The 20,823-nt window shown below is 55.1% G+C and overlaps 9 protein-coding genes across 9 annotated transcripts; 5 read left to right on the forward strand and 4 right to left on the reverse strand.

The window, feature by feature from the left end:
• Position 1: 1 nt before the first annotated feature.
• On the reverse strand, positions 2 to 4,538 carry BCV69DRAFT_110891 (SAPS-domain-containing protein). The gene is made up of 3 exons (XM_025489079.1): positions 4,005 to 4,538; positions 3,315 to 3,864; positions 2 to 3,226 (listed from the first exon to the last, which is right to left on the reverse strand). The coding sequence occupies exons 1-3, from the start codon at positions 4,247 to 4,249 to the stop codon at positions 275 to 277; spliced, it is 3,747 nt and encodes a 1,248-aa protein (XP_025350324.1). The 5' UTR covers positions 4,250 to 4,538; the 3' UTR covers positions 2 to 274.
• A 308-nt stretch (positions 4,539 to 4,846) lies between these two features.
• Positions 4,847 to 6,140, forward strand: BCV69DRAFT_297114 (Ribokinase-like protein; the record flags this gene model as incomplete). Its single annotated transcript, XM_025494082.1, has 3 exons — positions 4,847 to 5,448; positions 5,523 to 5,962; positions 6,031 to 6,140. The coding sequence occupies 3 exons, from the start codon at positions 4,847 to 4,849 to the stop codon at positions 6,138 to 6,140; spliced, it is 1,152 nt and encodes a 383-aa protein (XP_025350325.1).
• Positions 6,034 to 8,053, reverse strand: BCV69DRAFT_280778 (hypothetical protein). Its single transcript, XM_025491731.1, has one exon. It carries the CDS (start codon positions 7,978 to 7,980, stop codon positions 6,199 to 6,201), a length of 1,782 nt encoding a protein of 593 aa, XP_025350326.1. The 5' UTR covers positions 7,981 to 8,053; the 3' UTR covers positions 6,034 to 6,198.
• Positions 8,054 to 8,127: 74 nt separating this feature from the next.
• BCV69DRAFT_280779 (DnaJ-domain-containing protein) lies at positions 8,128 to 9,519 on the forward strand. Its single transcript, XM_025491732.1, has one exon. It carries the CDS (start codon positions 8,218 to 8,220, stop codon positions 9,436 to 9,438), a length of 1,221 nt encoding a protein of 406 aa, XP_025350327.1. The 5' UTR covers positions 8,128 to 8,217; the 3' UTR covers positions 9,439 to 9,519.
• Positions 9,520 to 9,630: 111 nt separating this feature from the next.
• On the forward strand, positions 9,631 to 13,736 carry BCV69DRAFT_289378 (cohesin complex subunit psm1; the record flags this gene model as incomplete). The annotated part of the gene is made up of 5 exons (XM_025493668.1): positions 9,631 to 9,897; positions 9,979 to 10,222; positions 10,293 to 10,653; positions 10,731 to 11,060; positions 11,145 to 13,736. Exons 1-5 carry the CDS (start codon positions 9,810 to 9,812, stop codon positions 13,734 to 13,736), a joined length of 3,615 nt encoding a protein of 1,204 aa, XP_025350328.1. The 5' UTR covers positions 9,631 to 9,809.
• A 1,186-nt stretch (positions 13,737 to 14,922) lies between these two features.
• BCV69DRAFT_297118 (hypothetical protein) lies at positions 14,923 to 16,125 on the forward strand (the record flags this gene model as incomplete). Its single annotated transcript, XM_025494083.1, has 3 exons — positions 14,923 to 15,064; positions 15,302 to 15,636; positions 15,790 to 16,125. 3 exons carry the CDS (start codon positions 14,923 to 14,925, stop codon positions 16,123 to 16,125), a joined length of 813 nt encoding a protein of 270 aa, XP_025350329.1.
• On the forward strand, positions 15,972 to 16,774 carry BCV69DRAFT_111034 (hypothetical protein). Its single transcript, XM_025489081.1, has one exon. The coding sequence runs from the start codon at positions 16,154 to 16,156 to the stop codon at positions 16,673 to 16,675; it is 522 nt and encodes a 173-aa protein (XP_025350330.1). The 5' UTR covers positions 15,972 to 16,153; the 3' UTR covers positions 16,676 to 16,774.
• An 882-nt stretch (positions 16,775 to 17,656) lies between these two features.
• Positions 17,657 to 19,105, reverse strand: BCV69DRAFT_111052 (hypothetical protein). The gene is made up of 3 exons (XM_025489083.1): positions 19,069 to 19,105; positions 17,832 to 18,980; positions 17,657 to 17,740 (listed from the first exon to the last, which is right to left on the reverse strand). The coding sequence occupies exon 2, from the start codon at positions 18,928 to 18,930 to the stop codon at positions 17,947 to 17,949; it is 984 nt and encodes a 327-aa protein (XP_025350331.1). The 5' UTR covers positions 18,931 to 18,980; positions 19,069 to 19,105; the 3' UTR covers positions 17,657 to 17,740; positions 17,832 to 17,946.
• Positions 19,106 to 19,818, reverse strand: BCV69DRAFT_111051 (hypothetical protein). The gene is made up of 2 exons (XM_025489082.1): positions 19,713 to 19,818; positions 19,106 to 19,615 (listed from the first exon to the last, which is right to left on the reverse strand). The coding sequence occupies exon 2, from the start codon at positions 19,535 to 19,537 to the stop codon at positions 19,193 to 19,195; it is 345 nt and encodes a 114-aa protein (XP_025350332.1). The 5' UTR covers positions 19,538 to 19,615; positions 19,713 to 19,818; the 3' UTR covers positions 19,106 to 19,192.
• Between the last annotated feature and the right edge of the window lie 1,005 nt (positions 19,819 to 20,823).

Here is a 20,823-nt window from a genome sequence, read left to right on the forward strand (position 1 = left end):
GCCAGAGTAAGTGACCCACGCAGGCAGATGTAAAGCTTTTGAGATTGCTTGCTGTTTCTATTGAAATGGCGGCGGAGCCGAGGCATGGGTTGAAGTTCGGATCTTGATGCTGAGCTGGAAACGTGGAATACAGAAGGGAGTGGTCAAGACAGGCTATCGACGGAGGGAAAGGGTAGAAGGGCAAATGGGATCGACAAGCAAGAAACATGGGAAAGAGCAGATAGAGATGGTGGTTCGCGGTGGCCAAGGCTGGTATGAAAGGTCTGTCTTGCCCTCAATTGTCCTCTAGGGCGCTCTCGTTGCTCTCTTCTTGTTGGCCTTCTGCAAGCTGAGCCAGGGCCACATCGTCCAGCGGTACGCTGACGGTGCTTCCGTCGCTGAGCTTCCTGATCAGCATACCGTCCTTCACCTCTGTGTCCTTGGAGGAGACACCTGGGCCCATTGGCTCTCCCTCATCCGCCGCTTGGGCGGCCGAAGGATCGGTGGATCCGGAACCAGCTGACGATGATGCTCGACGGCGGCCGACAGCAGGGAAACCAGCGCTTGATGAAGAGCCTCCTCCGCTGCTGCGACGTCGTTGGAGTGAAGCTGCAGTAGCTTGTGCGATGCGGTACGATGTGGCGTCGGAGAGATCGACGAAAGGATACTGCTCGTCGGAAGGGGATGACGCCTCGCCGTCCTCGTCCTCGCCGCCAGTGGCAGAGTCATCCAGGGCAGAACCGTCTCCAGGTGAGTCAGATCGATCAAAGGCAGAAGCAGCCCAGTCTGCAGATGTCAGAGGTTGACTTGCAGACGACTGGAAGTCGAATTTAGACGTTGAAGAGATGCCCCCTCCTTCAGAAGCAGAGAAGGGACCCCACTCGTCGTCGTCATCATCTTGGTCCTCATGAACCTTGGTCGTAGCTGTGACCGAAGCGTTGCTAGCTCCCCCTGGCTGAAAGGCGTCTGCAAAGCCGGAGCTCCTGGGATCTTGAGTGAGCCAGCTGGCTTCCTCATCTGAATCATCGTCGTCAGAGCTTGTACCACCCATTTGAGCAGAGAGGTAGTTGGCAAACGTCTCGTTGTCACCAGACTGGCCCACGCCAGCGCCATTCCTGCTTCCGTCGTCCTCGCTGCCGCTACCTTGATTGGCAGAGGAGCCTCCGAAGCCGAAGCCTCCTGTCATAGGCTTGCCTCCTGCCAGGGGAGCCGACTCCTTCTCACGATTCTCCTTGAGACTTTCATTGACAAAGTTGTCCCAGGCAGGCTGAGGGATCGAGCTGGACACAGCTTCTCCTATCTCCTGAGGGTACCGCTCTAGGAGCTTCACGGTCTCCTCAGCGATCAGGTTCAGATGACCCATGTATCCCAGCCTGATCCTGCGGGGGCCCTTTGTAGATTCATTGTTGCGTTGCTGACCCTCAAGGATCTTCTCGGGCAGGCGACCCTTTTCGAATACTGCAATCGTCAGCTTGCGATTCAGACCTGCATCCATTCTGCCATTGAAACATTGTTGGAGTATATCGTATACCACGTTGTGGAAGAAGTTGTTCCACGGGTACTCGAAGAACAGGGAGAGTATAGTTGGAATGACGTCGCAGTCGAGGAACTTCTTCTTGAGAAGATCGCCGACGACCTGCTCCGCCGAATCACTCATCGGAGACGGAGGCTCTGAGTGTTGCGGTGTCGTCAGGTTGGCCAGGGACATGGACGACAGAGCCGAACGAATGCTTTTGGCGTCTTCTGCCGATACCGCTGGCTCTTCAGCTTGCGGTGGATCTGACTCAGGCGTACTCTCGGGAGCTGACACCTCGTCTGCAAAAGGATCGCTGTCTGTCTGCTCAGACGCATTACCACTAGCAGCACCGTCTTCACTAGCTCCTGCTGTCGATGCTTGCCGAGCATGCCGGCCTTGTGGTGTAGCGGAAGGTGGCTTGCCATCGTTTACAGGTGTCGATGATTCACCATTGGTACCAGAAGACGGTGAAACCGATTCCTCTGCAGATGCGGCGACGGCACCTGGGGTGTCCGAAGTGTCGTCGGCATCGGCGCCTTGTAACGTCCTGGCAAGCACTTGCAACCCTTGAATCCCACCTTGCAGAACGCCGCTAGAGGAGTAGAGAGGTCCATCGCCAGCGGGACGATTTAGCAGTGCCATATTCGAGCAATGTAGCAGCTCAGCATACAGCTCAGCGATACGATAGCGCTCGAAAGACAGTGCATTGACTTTGCCCAGGGTCGTGAGAATCTGGTTCTGAGCTGTGCTCGGTCTCTCGATCAGAGCTTGGAACTCTGATAGACGCTCGCACAGAGCAGTCAGCATAGGGCCGAGATGGACTATGCCCAGCTTATCCGTCATCTCCAGCATCGCCTCCTCCATGCCCTCCATCTCCTCTTCCTCCTCGTCCTTTTCCTCCTCTGAAGACGCAGGTGCTCCGCTTTCTGATGCTGCACTGCTGTTTGTGGCTCCCGCCTCAGAACGGGCTTGAGCCTTCTTCGCGGCAATCTCTTGCTGGCGCTGCAGCAGATGGGACCGCAGGGCGTGGAAGAGATGCTGCTCAAAGTAGTCGCTATTGTTCTTCCGTATCAGCTCAATGAAGATGCCGATGCCAGTGATAAGCGACGAGGTGCTCGTCTCGCGTGAGATCGGATTTTGAGGTGCTGATACTGGGGGAAAGAAATTTGTCGGCCTAACAGTTGCAGTCGAGTCCCTATGTGCTGAACCATGAATGTCAAATGCTGGTGTCAAACTTGGGTTGAGAGGCTGCGGGTCCGTGTCGTCTGCATCGTCGATCGCTGAGCTCTCGTCCAGGGCTGGGGAGCCGCTCAGAACAGACTTTGTGGTCTTGGCTCCGAAAGTCAAGACATCATGCTCCTCCTCCTCGCCTGCATCTTCGCTCTTCTGATCGGACGCTGTCCGCTCGTCGGCGGCCGTCGAGAGCCTCCGCGTGAGCTCAGAACCATGGGCCGAGTCTAGCATAAACGATACCATCTTTCTGACCATCGGCTCGCTGGCGAGCTCCCGGACGAGTTTGTTTTGCACTCCCATAGCCTGCTCCTGGCCGCCAAAAGAAGTGGAGTTGCCATAGCCAAAGGCATCCTGACCTGAAGTCATACCCGCCGGCGAGGGAGCCGAAAGGGCGATGATGGCTTTGAGCAATTCAGATACTGTATTGTGCAGGTCTATTGAATACTTGGGGGAGAGGAGCTCCACCATCTTCGGTATGAGGTCATGACTAGACAGCCACTGGTAGAGGTCCAAGTAGCGAAGCAGAAATGTTATGTCAGTCATCGCGCCGAAACGTACATAATTCTATCGAATATATCATACTTACTTCTATCACGCCAGCGGCTGGAAGTGTCTGCTCGCAAGAGATAATCCGATATAGCAAATCGACTGCTGCTGGCGTCTCGAGGTGAGCAACAAATCGCTCTACTATCCGGGGTAGGTCGCGAATATATGCCAGCATTTCCCTAGGCTTCTTGTCTAGAAACACCCCGTTGACCTTCGCCCAATAACCCGCCAGGACACTCTTGCCCGGACCGTTGTCCGTAGCTCGAATCACAGTCGCGCTGTCTTCATGGTTCGAGTCTGCCAAAGAGGATGAAGAGGATGAGCTGCCGTCCCGGCCACCCGTCTTGAAGCCCGACTTGTCGGTGCTCTTCTCCCCTGGTAGCGGCTTGCCCGGAGGAATGGGAGAAGCAGACGGAGATCCGGCTAGGAGAGGATGAGAATGATGCGGCTGGGGAGGCTGGACATGACCCGGCTTAGAGTGCAGTATTGCGTTCCAAAAGGGGTCTAGCAGATCCTCGGGGTTGGCTAAGACAGTCTCCACAATCGCAAAGATTTCACTTGACAGGACTTCCGATGCAACGTAAGGGTATCTGTTGGGAGTGGGAGAAGTACAGATGTAGCCGCAGCTGGTCAGGATACGGCAGCTTACTGGGCTAGAGGCTCTGCGTTCCTTCAACGCTTCGTCACTCAGCCTCTGCTCAGCCCTCACCGGTCTTCCTTCGGTACTCACTTGAATCGAACCTTTTCCTCCCAGTCCTTGCCGCCTGATCCCGAGACTTCTGCGACTCCCACAACATGCTCGAATAGCCTCTTGATGATTCTCTTTTGAGACAAGAAGTCTACCAGCTTGCCGTTCTGAGCTTTGCATTCCTGCAGGAGGTCATCTTCGTCCAGCAGCTCCTCAATCGTGAGATTGGACTTTTCGAGGAGCGTATCGAGCGTCGAGGTCGATGCAAACCCGAAGCGCCAAAACATGGCGAGCAGATACCAAGGTTCAGGAGAGCCTCAGTCTAAGGCTTGTGGACCTCCTGATTGCTGTGCGATGCTGCGTTTGTATGCTGGGACCAGATCGAATAGGAGCGCTGTGAGGTGAAGTGTTCCGCTCGAGGCGACCAGCGAGCTCCGGCGGCGCGAAGAGGTCCAGGCGGAAAGAGCGGACGCGAGGTGAGTCTGGAATGGCCTTACTGATGGTTGGAAGCGCTGAGCCGGGGCAGTCAAGAACAGTGATGAGGTGGGTAGAACTTCGTGACGAGATGAATCACAGCCTCCACGAGCGGACGAAGGAAGATGGGCGAGATGGAGGGAAGCCAACGACGGCGAAAGGCCGATACGGCAACATGGAGTCCTGTGCGCGGAAGCAGACGTTGGGGCCACTTCCTTCCGTTCCCCGTACCACCTCCTTGGCCATGACAATGTGGGCGCCAAGGGGTCCCCACATGCGCTGATATCCGACAGGGCAGCATTTTCACTACGCAACGCTAGTTCTGAAGTTCTATCAATACTCCCCTTCTACCGGTCGAGTCAGGCGCGGAGGGCACCGGTCCTTTCAAAACGATGGCGGCTGGAAATACCATGCCCTCGGTGGGTACGCTGGGAATGTTCATCGTAGACACATTCAGATTCATCGATGAGGCAGGTATCAATCATGGAGATGGAGGCAGGGGCGAAGTGCTCGGAGGAGGTGGCCTGTACTGTGCCATTGGGGCGAGGATTTGGCTGCCACCTGCCGAGGTGCTAGCAGTCATCGACCGAGGGAACGATTTTGCCAATTCCGGCTACCAAGACAGGCTAGACCACTACGCACAGACGTCTACTCCTTCAACCTCATCGTCTCGGAGCGCACTTTGGAAATGGAGAGACCGCAAGGACGGGACAACAAAGGCAGTGAATGTCTACCGCGGTGAGCAGCGCGACTTTGAGTATCTGACACCCAAGCTGCGTCTCGATCCGATCGATCTGGCCAATGGCGAGACCGGACAGCTGCCACGGTATCTACATGCTGTCTGCTCGCCAGAACGTGCCTGGGTCATCTGTGATCAAGTAGACCAGCTAGACTTGAAGGCCTATGGGCGCAAAGGCGTCACGCAGGTATGCTGGGAACCCATACCAGACTCCGCGATACCTGAGAATCTCGACGAATGCTTGAAGGTCATGGCGAGAGTCGCAGTCCTGTCGTAAGTGGTGACATCTGATTATTCTGCTTCCCGGCACGGCTTGTGACGTCCATTTCAATTCATTCTTCTCGCAGGCCCAATCATGAAGAAGCGGCCTCGTTCCTGTCTATGGATCAAAACCTCGTCAGTGTGCCGGTAGCAGGCGTCTCACCGGAGCAATCGGCAGCTTGCAGAGCTTCTCACCTCCAGCATCTAGCACATGGATTCAGAGAACGCTTTTCAAGGACGGCAGGGGCACAAGCGGAGAATTGCCCGATCATCGTCATCCGAGGAGGCGCTGCTGGCGCCACAGCTCTTCAAAGTGAAGCAGGAGGTCAGACAATCACGGCTTCAATTCCCGCTTGGCACACGAACAGCGAAGTCAGTAAGGTCGTCGATGTCACAGGCGGCGGCAATTCTTTCTTTGGCGGGTTTATGGCCTGCCTGGCTATGACTCCTCTGGACTCTGCCAAGACAGTGGAAGAGAGACAGATCTCGCTGCGAGAAGCCCTCTGTCGAGGAGCAGTATCAGCATGTAAGTGACTCCCTCGCAGACCGTTTTGAGTTGTTGCTGACTCGTTGCGATGTTTCCACCTCGTACAGCCTTCATCATTGAGCAGCTGGGTCTTCCCACTCTCGATCACACTGCGATAGAGAGGTGGAACGGTCAATCAGCGCAAGAGCGCTTGGCCAGATACCAGCAAGTGCAGTAGAATTAGACTAGACGACTAGACAATGACATCTTTTGCTGAGATAACAGCACGCCATTTGTCATGCACCGCCAATGCTTTGCAGCCATTTCTCATAGTCGCCATCCGCAGCCTTCTTTGGCTGAGCGGATGCAGGCATCTGTGCCTTCAGGGCCTCAACGAGATTGACTCTACCCTGAGCAGGTGTTGCCTTGCTAACAGTGGAGCTTGCGGTAGCCTTTGCAGAAGGGCTTTCTTTCCGCTCCTGATTGTGGGAATCGGTCTCGTCCAGCTCAGAGCTGTCCTCATCGCCCGATCCCTCCTCATCGGAGTCGTAGTAACCAACAAGAGAGGGCATTACAGATGTCTTCTTCTCCGCTTTCAGCGGAGGAGAGAGTTCCTTGAGGGCTGCAGGGAGTCCCGGAGAGGCCTCTTGCACCGAAGGGACGTAAAGTTGGGCAGCCTCTAGAGAGACTTGGGGTTCTCTCCTCTCCTCTTCCTCCTCGTTCATCTCTGCTTCTTCATACCCATTATGCACTTCCTGCTGAGCCTGTTGCTCGGTCGAGATTTCTCCAGCAAAGGTGTGCTCGCTCTCGTCTTCGTCTCCGACGTCTGGATTGGCTCTGATTCCTCTGCTCAACCCGGCCATCTTCGCCTTCTGTTGCGCCTTTGACTTCTGCTTCCTCACAGAGGGCGGAAGGAATGTCACAGCCTCCTTCTTGAGGTCTCGGAGTTGCGGAGCTGAGCTGATGGTCGCTGAGGGAGCGGCAGGAGCAGTCTGACCTATCGAGGGTGCCGCAGATACCGATGTTGAGGTAGATGACCGAGCAGCGGAAGGCCCAAGCGGGGCGTCTGGAGGTGGGCGAGGCCGGGCCATGGAGGGAGGAGCGCCATTGGCCGGTCCAGCAGGATGGGCAAGGCCTGGCGGAACAGGAGGTCGAGCCTGGGTTCGAGCATAAGGATGACCCGGTCGTGGCGCTGGACGCATCATAGGACCTTGTGAGAGGTGAGAAGGATAGGGTGGACGATTCGTCATCGGCCCTGGTGCTGCACGGTGGGGACCTGGGTAGCCACCTACGGGGGGTGGTGGCGGAGGCCGAACACCATACGGAGGTGGACCACTGTAGATGCCCAAATGCGGCTGTATGGGCTGCTGTGGCTGGAATGGAGGTCTAGGAAGCAATGCGGCTGAAGGAGGAGGTCCAGATGGCATGACGATGTCGTCGTCGTCATCGTCATCTTCGCTGTCGTGGTCGGAAGTGTGCGTAGCTCCGTTTTGGGTCGCTTTTGGAGGTGGTGGCCCGGGAGGCATTGCAATGTCATCATCGTCGTCGCTATCGCCTGCTGGGTTGGGTAGTGAGCTGCCTACTGAAGGCGGCGGCGGCTGAGCCGGCAGCTGACTGCTCGAAGCCCACTCATGCGGAGGCTTCTCAGCGTATGGCATACCAGGAGGCGGCGCACCCCAAGGATTGAAGACAGGATGGTAGTAGACGCTTCTCTCCGGGAAGCGAGGCTTTCCATCGGGCCTAAAAAGTCCCCTCCCATGATCACCAGTCTCCTCGGCCTTTTGTTCCTGGGAATGCGGATAGATGAACTTTTTATGCTCGGGATGTTTCTCCAGGTATTTGTCTTTGGCTCCCTTTGCTTTCCGAAGCTCGCTCTTCAGATCTTCTAGCTCTGGACCCGTCTTGCCGGATCTCTCGAGCTGCCTGATCTCATTCTCGAGCGTGCTGGTGTCCTTCTTGACTAGAGCATGCTCTCGCACGGCTTCCCGATCCGCCTTGTTCTTCTTCAATTCCCTTTGACGAGCCGCTTTGCGAGCAGCATCTGCAGGATTAGAAGACAAGCTGTTCTTCTTTGCCATCGTTCCGCCGGAGATGTGACAGAGGGTGATCGTCGGTAGAACAGACGATAGGGTGCAAGGGTGGGAAGGTATGGAACGGAAGCGGCAAAATCGCGAAGCACTTCCGTGTACGCGGAAAGGGAGATCTTAGATTTCCCCCTGAGCCGAGCCTACCATGCTCCCTTGCCACTCGTCGCTGCTCCAGATCATAGACTCGGTGTCCACTGCTGTACCATCTGTCATCTCGCTTCTTGAAACATGTCGTCGAACTCGGAGCTGAGTCTGACTGACGCTTTCGCGCTTCTGAAGCTCCCCTCGACCGCGTCAGCCGGTGACATCCGCAAGTCCTACCGCACCCTCTCCCTCTTGTATCATCCCGACAAAGCAAAGGATGTATCGGCAGAAGTCGCGTCGGATCGCTTTCACAACCTACACAAGGCCTATGAGCTCCTCTCCGACCCAGTCGTCCGCGAGAAGCTTGCTAGACAGGCCGCAGAAGAGGACAAGCGGAAGGAGAGGGTCGGAAAGTTCGAGCAGGAGAGAAAGAAGATGAGCGAAGCCTTGGAGCAAAGAGAGCGAGAAGAGGCTCAGCGGAGGAGGAAGGAGCATGAGGCGTCAAGACAGAGAGAGCTGGATCTCGAGAGATTGAAGGAGGAGGGCCGGAAGATGAGGGAGGCCAAGAGCCAGGCGCGGACGAAGCAGCAGGAAGAAGAGGCGGTGAAGGTCAGATTGGCAAGACAACAAGCAGAGGACGCTAGTAGAGCCAGAGCAGCTGAGCGCTCAAGAGACGATCCATCGGAGCCTTCTCTTGGTCCCCTGGATACGACGGTCCGCCTGCTGTATCCGACCTCGCTTCATCAAGCGCTATCCACCTCTCTAGGCAACACTCTCACATCCCGCTTCGGCGGTCTCATCAACCTCCGATTGACAGTCCCTCAGGAGAGCGACGATATTCCAGCATCGAACAAGCGCAAGAGGCTCAACGAAGTGACCTGCTTAGCCACATTCGAAGAGATGTCTTCAGCTATCCGCCTCGTCGAGGGAGGCTCTGACTTTCGACTGGCTGAGGTAGTACAAGCAACGGGCAGCGCGGCAGAGCAGCTGGACCAGGTGTGGGTCGAATGGGCAGCCGCAAAAGACCTCGCGAGGAAGAGAAAAGAAGCGAGGAAACGGGGTACCGCCTCGACAGAATCCACAGAAGTCAAGCCTCCTGCCGGTGCAAAGCTAGGCGAGCCGGCGAGAGTCACTTGGTGGCGGTCGTATGTTCCCGAAAAGCTTGCGGATTATACCACAAATGGCGTCGCGGCTTATCACTCAGGACAAGTGTATGCAGAAAGTCCACAGAAGAGACAGTCATCTACGGCGGGGGCAGCCGACTTTGAGTCAGATGTCCTGCGTCGGGCGATGGAGGCAGCAGTAAGCAAGAAAGAGAGTGCAACAGACGGAGACGGAGAAGGAGACGTAGAAAGGACGGCGTAGTAGGGGGAAGTTCCATTTTTCTTCGTCACATCAGACTGTACTATACTATCAACCCAATGATACCCGCTCTGTTTCTCGCTGACTAAGCCTAAGCCGGTGATTCCCTTGCCGCGACAATTAATGACCAAGCGACACGGAAAGGGCGACGCGACTGGAGGGGGCGCGTCGCTCCTCCTCAGGCGCTCTTTGCTACTTACTGTGCGTCCGCCCCATCCCTCTCAAGACCACAGACCTCACCGCTCCCCCTTGACGACCTCTCATTGCTCCAAGTAAGACAAGCGTGGCGTCGAAGTCACGTATAGCTATTGCTGCCGTACAGCTCGGCTGAGCCGACCAGGTATTACAGAGTTCAAGCTACAGCTCTAGCCACCATGCCTCTCCTTCGCCTCGAGGTGGACAATTTCAAGTCCTACCGAGGACAGCAGATTATCGGACCCTTTCAGAGTTTCAGTGCCATCAGTGAGTGTTGTGAATTCTTTAACAATGCTGGCAGGGGACGTCGGTCTCACCACTGTCTCCCGACCCTCGCCTCACCCGTAGTTGGTCCCAATGGCAGTGGTAAATCCAATCTCATGGACGCCATTTCCTTCGTGCTCGGTGTCAAATCAGCACAGCTACGATCAAGTCAACTCAGAGATGTCATCTTCCGAGGAAGGAGGATGGATGGAGACGATGAAGTCTCAAGTGATGATGAAGGGGGACGAAGCTCGGCTGATGCTACGAAGGCTAGCGTGACTGCCGTCTACGAGGATACCAGCGGAAGGGAGTGGAGATTCCAGAGGAGGTGAGTCGTGCGATACTGCCACTCAACACGAAATTCCAGCAGCTCATGACCGTGTCTTTCTGCCTCGCAGCATCAACCTCAACGGAGCTTCCGAGTACCGGGTGAACGGCCGAGTCACGAGCTACAATTCCTACAATGCTACTCTTGAGAAGTTCAGGATTCTAGTCAAGGCCAAGAACTTCCTCGTCTTTCAGGGTGACGTCGAAGCTGTCGCCTCACAAAATTCCCGCGACTTGGCAAAGCTCGTAGATCAAATCTCTGGCTCATTGGAGCTCAAGGAAGAATACGAGCAAGCAAAGGAAAGGATGGAGAGGAGTCAAGAAGAGAGTGCCAGCGCTTTCCACAAGCGCAGAGGGATCAATGGAGAGCTGAAGACCTTCCGAGAGCAGAAGAATGAGGCAGAAAAGTGGGAGAGGATGCAGGAGGAGCGGGTGAGTGGCTTGCGACATGAGGAGCGGACATGCCTGGTCAAGGGACTGACGGTCTTTGTCACTCTCGTTCCGCTCAGGATGCCCACATTCTACAACTTCTCCTGTGGCAACTGTACCATATCGCGGAGAAGCTTCAGAGTGCCGAAAGGGGCATCCAAGAACAGAATGGAGAGCTGCCAAGTCTTCGTCGCCAGCAAGGCAGGAAGGAGAAGGATGTTGAGGCGCAACGCAAAGAAGCTGCTTCGGCTTTGCGAGAGGTCTCAAAGGCCGAACGAGACATCAAGGCCAAGGAGAAGGAGATCGAAGAAAAGCAGCCGACCTTGGACGCTATTGACGAGAGGACTGCTCACTCGCAGCGTAGGATTGCTGCTGCCACCACCATCATCACAGATGTTGAGAGAGATGTCGTGCGTTCTCGAGCAGATCTAGCGAAGATGGAACGAGACTATCAGAATGCAAGGGACGCTGCGCAACGAGCCGAAGATGCCGAGAGGGAACGAGGTGCAGGAATGAGCTTGAGTGAGGCAGACCTTGAAGAATATCACGACCTGCGGGCAGAAGCATCGACACGCAAGGCTTCGGAACGCCAACAGCTCGACACCTTGAAGAGGCAGCTTCGAGCCCAACAGACTACGCTTCAATCTCTCGAAGACAAGGCCAAGCAGCTGGAGCGCGCTCAGGATAAGCTCGAAGGCGAGACTGAAGTTGCCCAGGAGAAGAAAGCAGCTCTCGAGTCTAGGCGGACGGACCTTGAGAGCAAGCTGCAAGAGGCCCGAGCCCAGCTGAACACTCTGCAAGCGGAACGAACTCGTATCGGCAAGCGAGAGACCGAGCTCAACGATACATTGCAGACTTGCTACACCAAGCTTATTCAAGCAGGCAATGAAGCTCGCGAGTCGGAGCGAGAGGCGAAGATGAAGGAGACCTTTACGGCCCTCGCCAAGATCTTCCCTGGCGTCAAGGGTCGCCTCGTCGATCTGTGCAAACCAACACAGCACAAGTATGACATTGCCATCACTACCGTCCTCGGCCGTAACACTGATGCGATCATTGTCGAAAGAGAGAAGACGGCCATCGATTGCATCGAATATCTCCGCAACCAGCGCGCCGGACAAGCTACTTTCCTACCTTTGGACACCATCCAAGCCAAGCCCATCAATGATCGTCTTCGCTCGGTCGCAAAGGGAGCTCGATTGGCCATTGACGTCATTCAATTCGATGCCTCCCTGGAGAGGGCAATGCAGTACGTTTGTGGAAATGCTCTCGTGTGTGACTCGATGCAAGTGGCACGAGACATCAGCTACGAGAAAGCTGTCGACGCCAAGACCGTTACCCTGGACGGCACAATCATCCATCGCTCTGGTCTGATCACCGGTGGTCAATCCGATGACAGAGGTGGAAAGCGTTTCGAGGAGCGGGAAGTACAAGGCCTGCAGCGCCAGAAGCAACAATGCATGGACGAGCTCAAGGCTCTCGCAGTTGAGCGTCGGGCTCTGCTGACGGAAGAGTCACTAGTAGCTCGCATCGGAGAGTGCGAGACTCAACTCACGGCGCTGAATGACGACATCTCCGCCGCCACCAGTCGTCTCACTGGGCTCCAGACCGAGTTTGCCAATGTCAAGAAGCAAATCAGAGACAATCGTCCCAAAGTCGAGACGGCTCGATCTACCGCAGAGTCGACGCAGAGTCAGATGAATGCTCTTACCGAGACTGTCAATGCTGACGACGATGAGCTCTTCGCATCCTTCTGCGAGCGCATCGGCGTAGCTGACATTCGCGAGTATGAAGAGCGACAGCTGCAAGTCTTGGAACGTCAGAAGGACGCCCGCTTGGAATTTGAGACGCAGATGAAGAGGCTCGAGCATCAGATCAAGTTCATCAGGTCACAGATTACTGCTCAGGAGGAGCGCTTGTCCCAAAATCGTCGCGTAGTAGAGAAGGAGAGTGACCGACTGCAGAGAATCGCAGAAGAGAAGACGGAAGCACAGCAAGCCATCAACGAAATCAGGGCGGATATTGGCACGCAAGAGGGGCGACTGACTGCTCTCAGGACAACCTCGGATGAGAAAGCGCAGACCTTGTCAGATGCCAAGAAGGAATTGAGCAAGGCTTCCAAGGCCCTTGATGGAGTGATGAAGGAAGTCGCCACGCTCAATGATCAAATGGAGCGACTCGCAGCGCAGAGGACTGAAATCTACAGGAGATGTCGCTTGGAAGAGATCGACCTGCCTCTACTAAAGGGATCTTTGAGCAAAGTCTCGCTCGAAGACAACCCGGAAGCTGCCCCGATGGACATTGACGATGACGTCACTCAAAGGGCAATCAATGTGCCAGACTTTGGTCTTGACGTCGACTTCTCTGAATTGGAAGATGCCGCGAAAGAAGACGGAGGAGCCGGTATGGAAGCAGAGCTCAAGGATCAAATCGACAAGGTTGTCGGTCAGATTGAGAAGATGGCGCCCAACATGAAGGCCGCCGATCGCCTGGGTGACACCGAGGCTCGCTTCAAGGAGACTGAAAGGGAATTTGAGACCTCTCGAAAGGAATCCGTCGCCGCAAAGACTGCATTCAACGACATCAAGAAGAGGCGATGTGATCTGTTCAACAAGGCCTTCAACCACATCTCTGGCCGCATCGACTCCGTCTACAAGGACCTCACCAAGGGTAAAGCAGCGCCCGCTGGAGGTGTGGCCTATCTCAGCTTGGAAGACACCGAAGAGCCATACCTGTCTGGTGTCAAGTACCACGCGATGCCACCCATGAAGCGATTCCGAGACATGGACCAGCTCAGCGGCGGTGAAAAGACAATGGCTGCACTGGCTCTCCTCTTCTGCGTGGCGACCTTTGCCCCTCCGCCCTTTTTCGTCCTAGACGAAGTCGATGCCGCTCTCGACTCGCAAAACGTCGCCAAGGTCGCTGCCTACATCCGTAGTCGCGCCAGGCCTGAATTCCAGTTCATTGTCATTTCTCTCAAGGCTTCTCTGTACGAGAGGGCAGAGGGATTGGTGGGCGTCTATAGGAAGACTGAAGAAGACCAGAACTCTTCGGCTTCTCTGACGCTGGATCTGGAGAAGTATCAGTGAGCAGAAGCGACAAGGGCTGCGAGTGGGTGGCACAAGGTCTCTTTCTTTGAATTGGACCGCCTGGCTCGGCTTGCTGTCTCTGTTGGACCTTTTGCGCTGCTCCCGCCCGCTTGCTTGTTGTACTGTACCTTACGTGTCGCTGCGTCGAATCAAATTACCGTGCCAATGATCGTGGTGTGCCCGGGACCTTGCTCGCTAGGCAATGATTCAGTCGCAGCGAGCCGGTTTCGTTCTAGCGATATGGCGTGAGAGAGCAGCACTCTGTTGCCATGCATCCACGACCGGTGAGGTCGCGGAGGAGGCAGCGCCCTGAACGACCATGCCCTGGACTTCTCCGTCTCTGCCCTGAGCATGGGCGTTCCTGAAAGTTCTGCGGCCGCGCGTCCCCATTTGCCAGCTCAAAGAGCAGAGTGCAAAGGCAAACCTCCTCCCCACCCTTTTGCATCAACAACTTTCCCTTTTCACCACATCACACAATCACATCACCTGCCCATACCTCTACCCATGATCGCGATGTGACACCTGCCTCGCGCATGTCAGCCCACTGTCGAACAAGCACAAGCTGCAAGCTTTGCGCCGCCTCTACAGCAAGCAGGAGTCGCAGCAGTTCGAGGTGAGTCGAAGAAGGCTGCCCATACCCCGCCCAATGCTGTATGCAAGCAGCACCGTCCTCCACAATGGCTCACTCTACGACAACAGGTGATCTGACTGTATGAAACCGACTTGATGACAGAAACATCAGAAGCAGAATCACTCCGCATACAAAGGCATTGTCCATCAATACAAAGCCAAATTCCCATACGTACAGCCATTGTAACCTTCAAGCTTATCTCCACAAGGTCGTCATCTGGCAATCCCAGTCAACACTGCCACTGAGAAAGCGAGGCGTGGGAACTTGTCTACACGGTCTTGCTTCTCAACACTGAAGGTTTCCAAGGCCAACCGATCGAAGACATGAAGCAAAAGCAACGACGAGAGGAATCTGAATCTTTCCTGCAGCATCTCCAGCTTGGACATGCACGTGAGGGCACTGTCAGTCTCTGGGACGAGACAGGACGGCCATGAAGGACACTGTCTGGATGACGGCGTCATCGAAGACCAATCGCACGACCAACTCCAAGAGTTGTCTTCCACCTCCAACCTGTTGGCACCACACGGTACGATAGAGTCACTGACAACATCGGCCATGACCGCGCGTAAGGCATCAAAGACAAGACTGCTCCTCTGCTTGGCTCCTTGTATCACAAAACGCGACTACGAGGAGTGGTGTGAAGATGAGATCATGGATAGCGACTACGAAGACGAAGAGAAAGAGGAGCTCAATAAGAGTGAGTTTTCCGCACCTCGTGCTCTGACTCGTGCCGCAAGTGACCTGACTCGTGCACTCTTCTCGTGCTCTGAAAGAATCAATGAGGAGGTAGCGGAGCCTCAGGGGGTCGAGGAGGAAAAGACCGTACGGGTAAGTATCGTGCACCCAGAAGCCACATCATGGGACTCGGCTCATCAGCTGCATACGAGCCACCAAGCTCACTCTATACCGCGCGTTTATCCGCTGTCAATCGCAGACTTTTCGGCTACCATTAAAGAGGCGGCCACCGAGGACGCTGACCGTGGACAGATGATCCTTGATCTGGCTATCGCCCTCGGGTTCAGTCGGCGTCTGGACTGGGTAACCAAGTGCGAATTGACGAGCACTCTCTGGAACGAAGTGCATGCCGTCGACCTCGCAAGCCTTGTCGTCGGCTGGATGTCCGACGCGACCGTTGCCTATCTCCTCGGCACTGGAAGTATTGACAAGGTCGAAGCTGCCAAGACGCACCAAGCCGCGGGCATATACGCGCTGGTGCAGAGCTTCGATTCTCAGCGAGAAGGCGTCTATATCGGCAAATCAGACTCGAATGTGAGTCTGCGTATCAACAGCCACAGATGCGCCGCCAAGAAGAACGAGTCTACTCTCTATCGCGCCCTCAGAGCTTTCAAGGACGGGGAATTCCACGAGCTCTTGCTGGTCGCCATACCTACTTCGGACCCTGGCTGGTTTCATGCACTGTAGAGACAATCGTGCCCTGATACGGCAGCCGAACGGCGCAAGCCCTTAAGCGCAACGTCTGTGAGGGCCATTTTCGTCAGTCTGATCGAAGCGGCCTTCATCGCTCTGCGCGGTACCTACAGAAGGAGTGCCGAGTACAGCAGCGACGCCCACGCCGTCTTCGGAACTTCTGTGGGCACTGTGCCTTTGAACGGTACACCTGGTACGAAGACTCGGCAGCACGTGCAGTGGCACTCATCGGGAGCACCACTGGACATCGACCGTCAGTGGAAGTCCTGCGAAGCCATCTCTCAAATGAGCTCAAAGGCGAGAAGGGAGGTCTGCCTCGGCTCACGCTGAAGAGAGTTAGCAAGGGTAACACGAGCTGATGCTGGCGTCTGCCCAGAATGGCTGGCAGTCTGATTCTGACTCAGGAAGACGCGACAGTATTCGGTATGAGGTCGGATGCCCCCAATGGGAAGTACCAGCTGGAGCTGAGCGCAGAATACGAGACAGGGTTCCTGACCGTCGACCAGCTTACGTCAGAAGAGGTGACAGAATTCGAGGGTGTCAAGATTTGCTTCAAAATCTTTCGAGGAGAGGCAGCCCTCGAAGGATGGTATCCACTGAGAGCGCGCAAGCCCACAGGCGATCTCTGTTATCTCTTGCGCGAGGTGATGGCCGCGCTTCGCCACCTCGCTCTCGCTTCAGAGAAGGAGACGACCGATTGAACGCCACAAGGACCATATGTACAGGCGGACAGGATCTATACTCAGTCCAGCCTCGTTCTGCACAAAGGACCGACGGATCAAGAGAAATTCAAGACACGCATCAAATACTACTGCTTTCGTTGATCCTTCTCCCGTTGCCGCTCTCCTCCCAACCACCGTGTCTGCCGTTGTCAATGTGAGCGCTGAGAATCCCAGAAATGAGATCCATATCTTCCATCTATCAATGGACCCTGAATCTGAGTGTGAGGAAGAGTAGAAAGAAGGCCCCGAGAAACGAGAGAGATCGCAACAATGTAGTAGCCAGCATAATCGTCGATGTTCAATTGGCTCTGGTTCCGCATTGACGGGCCACCGTGAATGTACACTATCAGCTGACAGCTGGATGATGACCCCTTCTTTAGGCATGCAGTACCTCGATTGAGGCACCTTTCGCGGACGACATGTGGCAATATACGATTGAAAAGTCGCTGAAGTATGTCAAAGTTGCTAGAAAGTATCAAGCGGTGGGGCCACTTGATCGTAGTCGCATTGTTGGTCTCTATAGAGGTCATACAGGACGATACAAGAAGCCAAAGGCCAGTGAGCGACTACATGGGAGGGACTGAAAGTCACAAGAGAAATCTTATTACAGAAGAAAGACTTCAAAGTAGTCTCGTTTCTTGACAATGTTCGGAGTATTGAATTTGTATGCGAGGTGAGGAGGAAGATCTAAGAATGCGAGAACGACGGGATACAAACGGGCAGGAGACAAACAGCTTTTGCCAGACCTTCGTAGCCATCAACCTTTGCCTGCAGTGAAGGTCTCCCATTTCGTACAGGCACAGTCTGTGGCTTGCTTCTGCTTGCTAGTCTTAATGTCCAAGCTAGGCCAAATGGACGGATCCTCCACTCGAGCTACTTTGAGCACAGAAAGTGCCACAGGAATCGCTGGGAGCCGCTGACAAGTCGATGTCGGTCGCATTCTAAACCCAAGCCCGTGAAGACCTTGAAGCCCAGAACGACTTTGAGGCCCTCCAGCAACGCCACTAACCTCGTTCAGCGGATGGCTTCGAAGCACATCGACTGCCGGATGATCAACGTTGCCATGTCGATCGCGTGCACTTCTCCCCAAAGTCTGCTCGTCAGAGCACACCTTGGGACACAGGCCAGATTGCGGTTGAATTCGATGGTGACGGCCAAGTCGAGAATCATCTGATCTCGGCTCTCGTTCTGCTGTATGCCTCCAGCAGCAGCGAGGAACCAGTCTGCGGCCGAGATCGGACGAAAGATTTGCTATGTCGTCAGCTTGCGCCATTAGTGGATACTTCAAATGCTGAGGATCCTAGAGATACTCACCATCATCTTGCTTCTCTTCCCTATCGACTGAAGGCTCTGTAACGCGCCTACCCGAGTGCCCTCCACCAGTTGACGAAGGCCTGGGGGAGGGGCCAAAGATGCGTCCGTCGCGAGATCACAAAGGTGGATCTGATGACGGTTGAGGTTGTAGGCTCGGTCCATTTTGCTGGCAAAGATCCTGCCACAGCTTTCGAAACCAATCAGGTGCCGCAGAACGAACAGCCACGCGTAGCAATTGTTGGAACATTCGGGCTTGGCACGTCCGGAGATAGCCATTCAGCGTTAAGTCCTTCTTCTTGGATGTGTACTTGTGGCTTTTCAGCTTCGGCTGCGGGAGGCCGCCCGCCTTTCCACGGACCTCGTTCGTCAGATGACTTTGAAGACGATCGACTGCGGGATGCAGTCCGGCGCCGGCGTAGAATTGTCGGCCACCTCGGCTCTTGTTGACCGTGTCCTCGGTGCCTGGCGTCTCATTTAGTCCCTTGACTCCGGCGAGAGCTCCAAAAATAGCAGTACGTTCTTCGGTGTACTGCTCGTTCTTCGGGAAGCTCTGCCGCAGAGCGATGAAGCTCGCCTCTACCAGCGAAGTGAAGGTCTCTCTGATGTCCCCAGAGTCAAGGGGCTGCTCCCAACTGGCCGCAGTGATAGGGCATAGACGAGTCCAGAGGCGTCGGAACCAGTCAGGGTCACTGACTGGGAATCCGACGAGCAAAATCTCGTAAAATGGTCGACCTTGGAATGCCTTGAGAGCTTGATACAGCGTTGACTGCTTCGACTTTGCAACTGCTGCTCTGTGCGCATTTATTCGCTTGCTCACGCTGACGTTCGACTTGCCAACGTCGACGCCGCATCGCTCCGCGTCGAAGCTTTGCACCAGGCTGTAGACTCCAGCACTTTGATGCGATTTGGCGGCTTCCACTTGGGAAGCGTCGCCTGAGCCGAAGAGGTACTTGATGGCAGCTTCAGACATGTAGGCGACCACCATAGTGGCGAGGTCCAGAGGATGGGCCTCGTCCCACAGGCTGCTGGTGAGTGCGCACATGGCGACACACGTGAGCTGCCTGTTGAACTCGATGGCAGAGGCTATGTCCAGAGCCATCTGCCCTCGAAGTTCGTCCTCGATGGCAGTGCTGAGAGTAATGTCTGCTGCTGAAAGGTCGTTGTACAGAGTCGAGTCAAATGGTGTCTCGCGTGGTTTTCGAGATTTGGCTTTACTGTATCACATATCCATACTCACCTACTTTGCCCGTTGCGATTTCTACTCTGACCTCCCTGGTCTTCGCTTCACATTCTTCCTCCTCGTCCCTCAATTCTTTGGATGGCGAGGAGCATGATACTTTGCTTCCCAGTCAGGAGGCTTGTCATGCTCGACCACAGAGCCTGCAGATGCACGAATGTACGCGACAGTAGAATCCATCGTTCCCGATACGAAGCCCGATACGAAGGCAGTTGCTACGATGATACCGTGTGCTTGCCACGACAATACCGTGTGCTATTGCGACAGGCTGCCCGTGAGAGTAAATTGGGGGATGCAGTCGAGCGCTCTGCAGTGTGTAAGCCGAGGTCGCTCCAACGTCTATGCCAGATCGCTGCGAATCGAAGCTCTGCACTAGGCTGTAGAGGCCAGCACTGTTCCACGTCTTGGCTGCCTCAACGTTGGAGATGCTTCCGGAGCCCAGGACGTAGGCAACAGCCGCGTCTGACATTCAGGACACAACCATCGTGGCGAGGTCGATGGGATGGACTTCCGCCCAGAGCTTGCTTGTCAGCTGGCACTGCACCTTCTGACAGTCAAAGAGGGCAAAGAGCTCGTATGCAGTCAGATGTCTTGCCATGTCAACGACGATGATGAGATGTGGAGTCATGCACAGAGTCACTCACCTGGTACTACAGTCTTTGTTTCATCTGACCTATCGTTTTGGGGAGCATAGCCTTTTTCTTCGAACTATGTCGAGTGCTCACTCTTCTCTCAAGCGGCCGCTGGATATTGTGACCTCCTTGGCCCTGATGTCCAGCTTGATGAGCATTGAAGGGGATGTCAGAGATCTGACAAGATGCCTGAGCGTCCAACCCTCTAAGCGAGCACGGTTGAGGCGTGTAGAGCCTTCGTTGAACGGATCATCGAAGCTTGCACACTGTAGTGAAACACGCATTGTGTCTGAATCAGACTTCGGAACTATGGTGCTATCGAAAATTCTGCCGATGAACTCACGATGCACGCAGGATGAAAGCAAGATATGAGCTGCCCATCAGGCTGACAGGATCAGCATCCCTTCTCGATGAGACCTTGTAGCAGCGATGCGTCGTTGCAGAAGGGTTGAGTGGGGACTTGTATCATCCATTCCAGTGTGCTGATAGCCTGTAGGGCGTTGAAGCTCGACGCGCTGGGTAGACTGATGGGGAGTGTTGTGGTCAGTACCACAACAGGAGACGTCACAGAAGTTGCAAGCTGCGACTCACTTTGGTTCGCAGCATTTCGACTGCTGCAGATGTCATGCAGTGCTCGTCGTATACTGGTAGAGGGTGTCAGCCTATGCGACGATTGCAGGTAGGGTAGGATGAAGAGGTGCTCTGAGGAGCGTAAGAGGAAGAGGAAGAGGTGGAAGAAGGAGAGGATGTGGCAGCGAGAGAAGTGCTCAGCCCTTTTGAGATGGCAAGTGAAAAAGGGACTCGACAGCGCGCGACCGCAGAGGTTGCATTTCAGGAACGCACATCCGTAATGCTAGGCACAGGGCATAAAAGCGCCCTGACCAGGGCACAGCCGGGGAAAATCGGAACAGGGAGCATATCGGCTTCCGCTATCTCATAAGGCATAGCGTCACTACTCTGTGACACAGGAACGACATGCCTTTTCACCTCCAAGCAGTGCAGCTCGCAATGAAGACATCGTTGTGGAGTGATATAGGGAGAGTCCAGGCCCACCGTGGCTTGCGGATCGTTGGCCGTTTAGAATGTTCTGCAGAGCGCTGGAGCGTCAACGCAGAGTGTCATC

Source organism: Pseudomicrostroma glucosiphilum, assembly GCF_003144135.1.
Source record: "Pseudomicrostroma glucosiphilum strain MCA 4718 unplaced genomic scaffold BCV69scaffold_2, whole genome shotgun sequence".
In the NCBI taxonomy this organism is placed as follows: domain Eukaryota; kingdom Fungi; phylum Basidiomycota; class Exobasidiomycetes; order Microstromatales; family Microstromataceae; genus Microstroma; species Microstroma glucosiphilum.

What these genes read in the sequence shown, in the direction of transcription:
- BCV69DRAFT_110891 (XM_025489079.1), bottom strand. Translation starts at nt 4,249, where the DNA reads ATGTTTTGGCGCTTCGGGTTTGCATCGACCTCGACGCTCGATACGCTC. An exon ending in GAGGAAAAGGTTCGATTCAA is followed by an intron (nt 3,865 to 4,004) that starts GTGAGTACCGAA and finishes CACTCCCAACAG; the next exon opens with ATACCCTTACGTTGCATCGG. An exon ending in CAGCCGCTGGCGTGATAGAA is followed by an intron (nt 3,227 to 3,314) that starts GTAAGTATGATA and finishes GACCTCTACCAG; the next exon opens with TGGCTGTCTAGTCATGACCT.
- BCV69DRAFT_280778 (XM_025491731.1), bottom strand. Translation starts at nt 7,980, where the DNA reads ATGGCAAAGAAGAACAGCTTGTCTTCTAATCCTGCAGATGCTGCTCGC.
- BCV69DRAFT_280779 (XM_025491732.1), top strand. Translation starts at nt 8,218, where the DNA reads ATGTCGTCGAACTCGGAGCTGAGTCTGACTGACGCTTTCGCGCTTCTG.
- BCV69DRAFT_111034 (XM_025489081.1), top strand. Translation starts at nt 16,154, where the DNA reads ATGCTGGCGTCTGCCCAGAATGGCTGGCAGTCTGATTCTGACTCAGGA.
- BCV69DRAFT_111052 (XM_025489083.1), bottom strand. Translation starts at nt 18,930, where the DNA reads ATGGCTCTGGACATAGCCTCTGCCATCGAGTTCAACAGGCAGCTCACG.
- BCV69DRAFT_111051 (XM_025489082.1), bottom strand. Translation starts at nt 19,537, where the DNA reads ATGTCAGACGCGGCTGTTGCCTACGTCCTGGGCTCCGGAAGCATCTCC.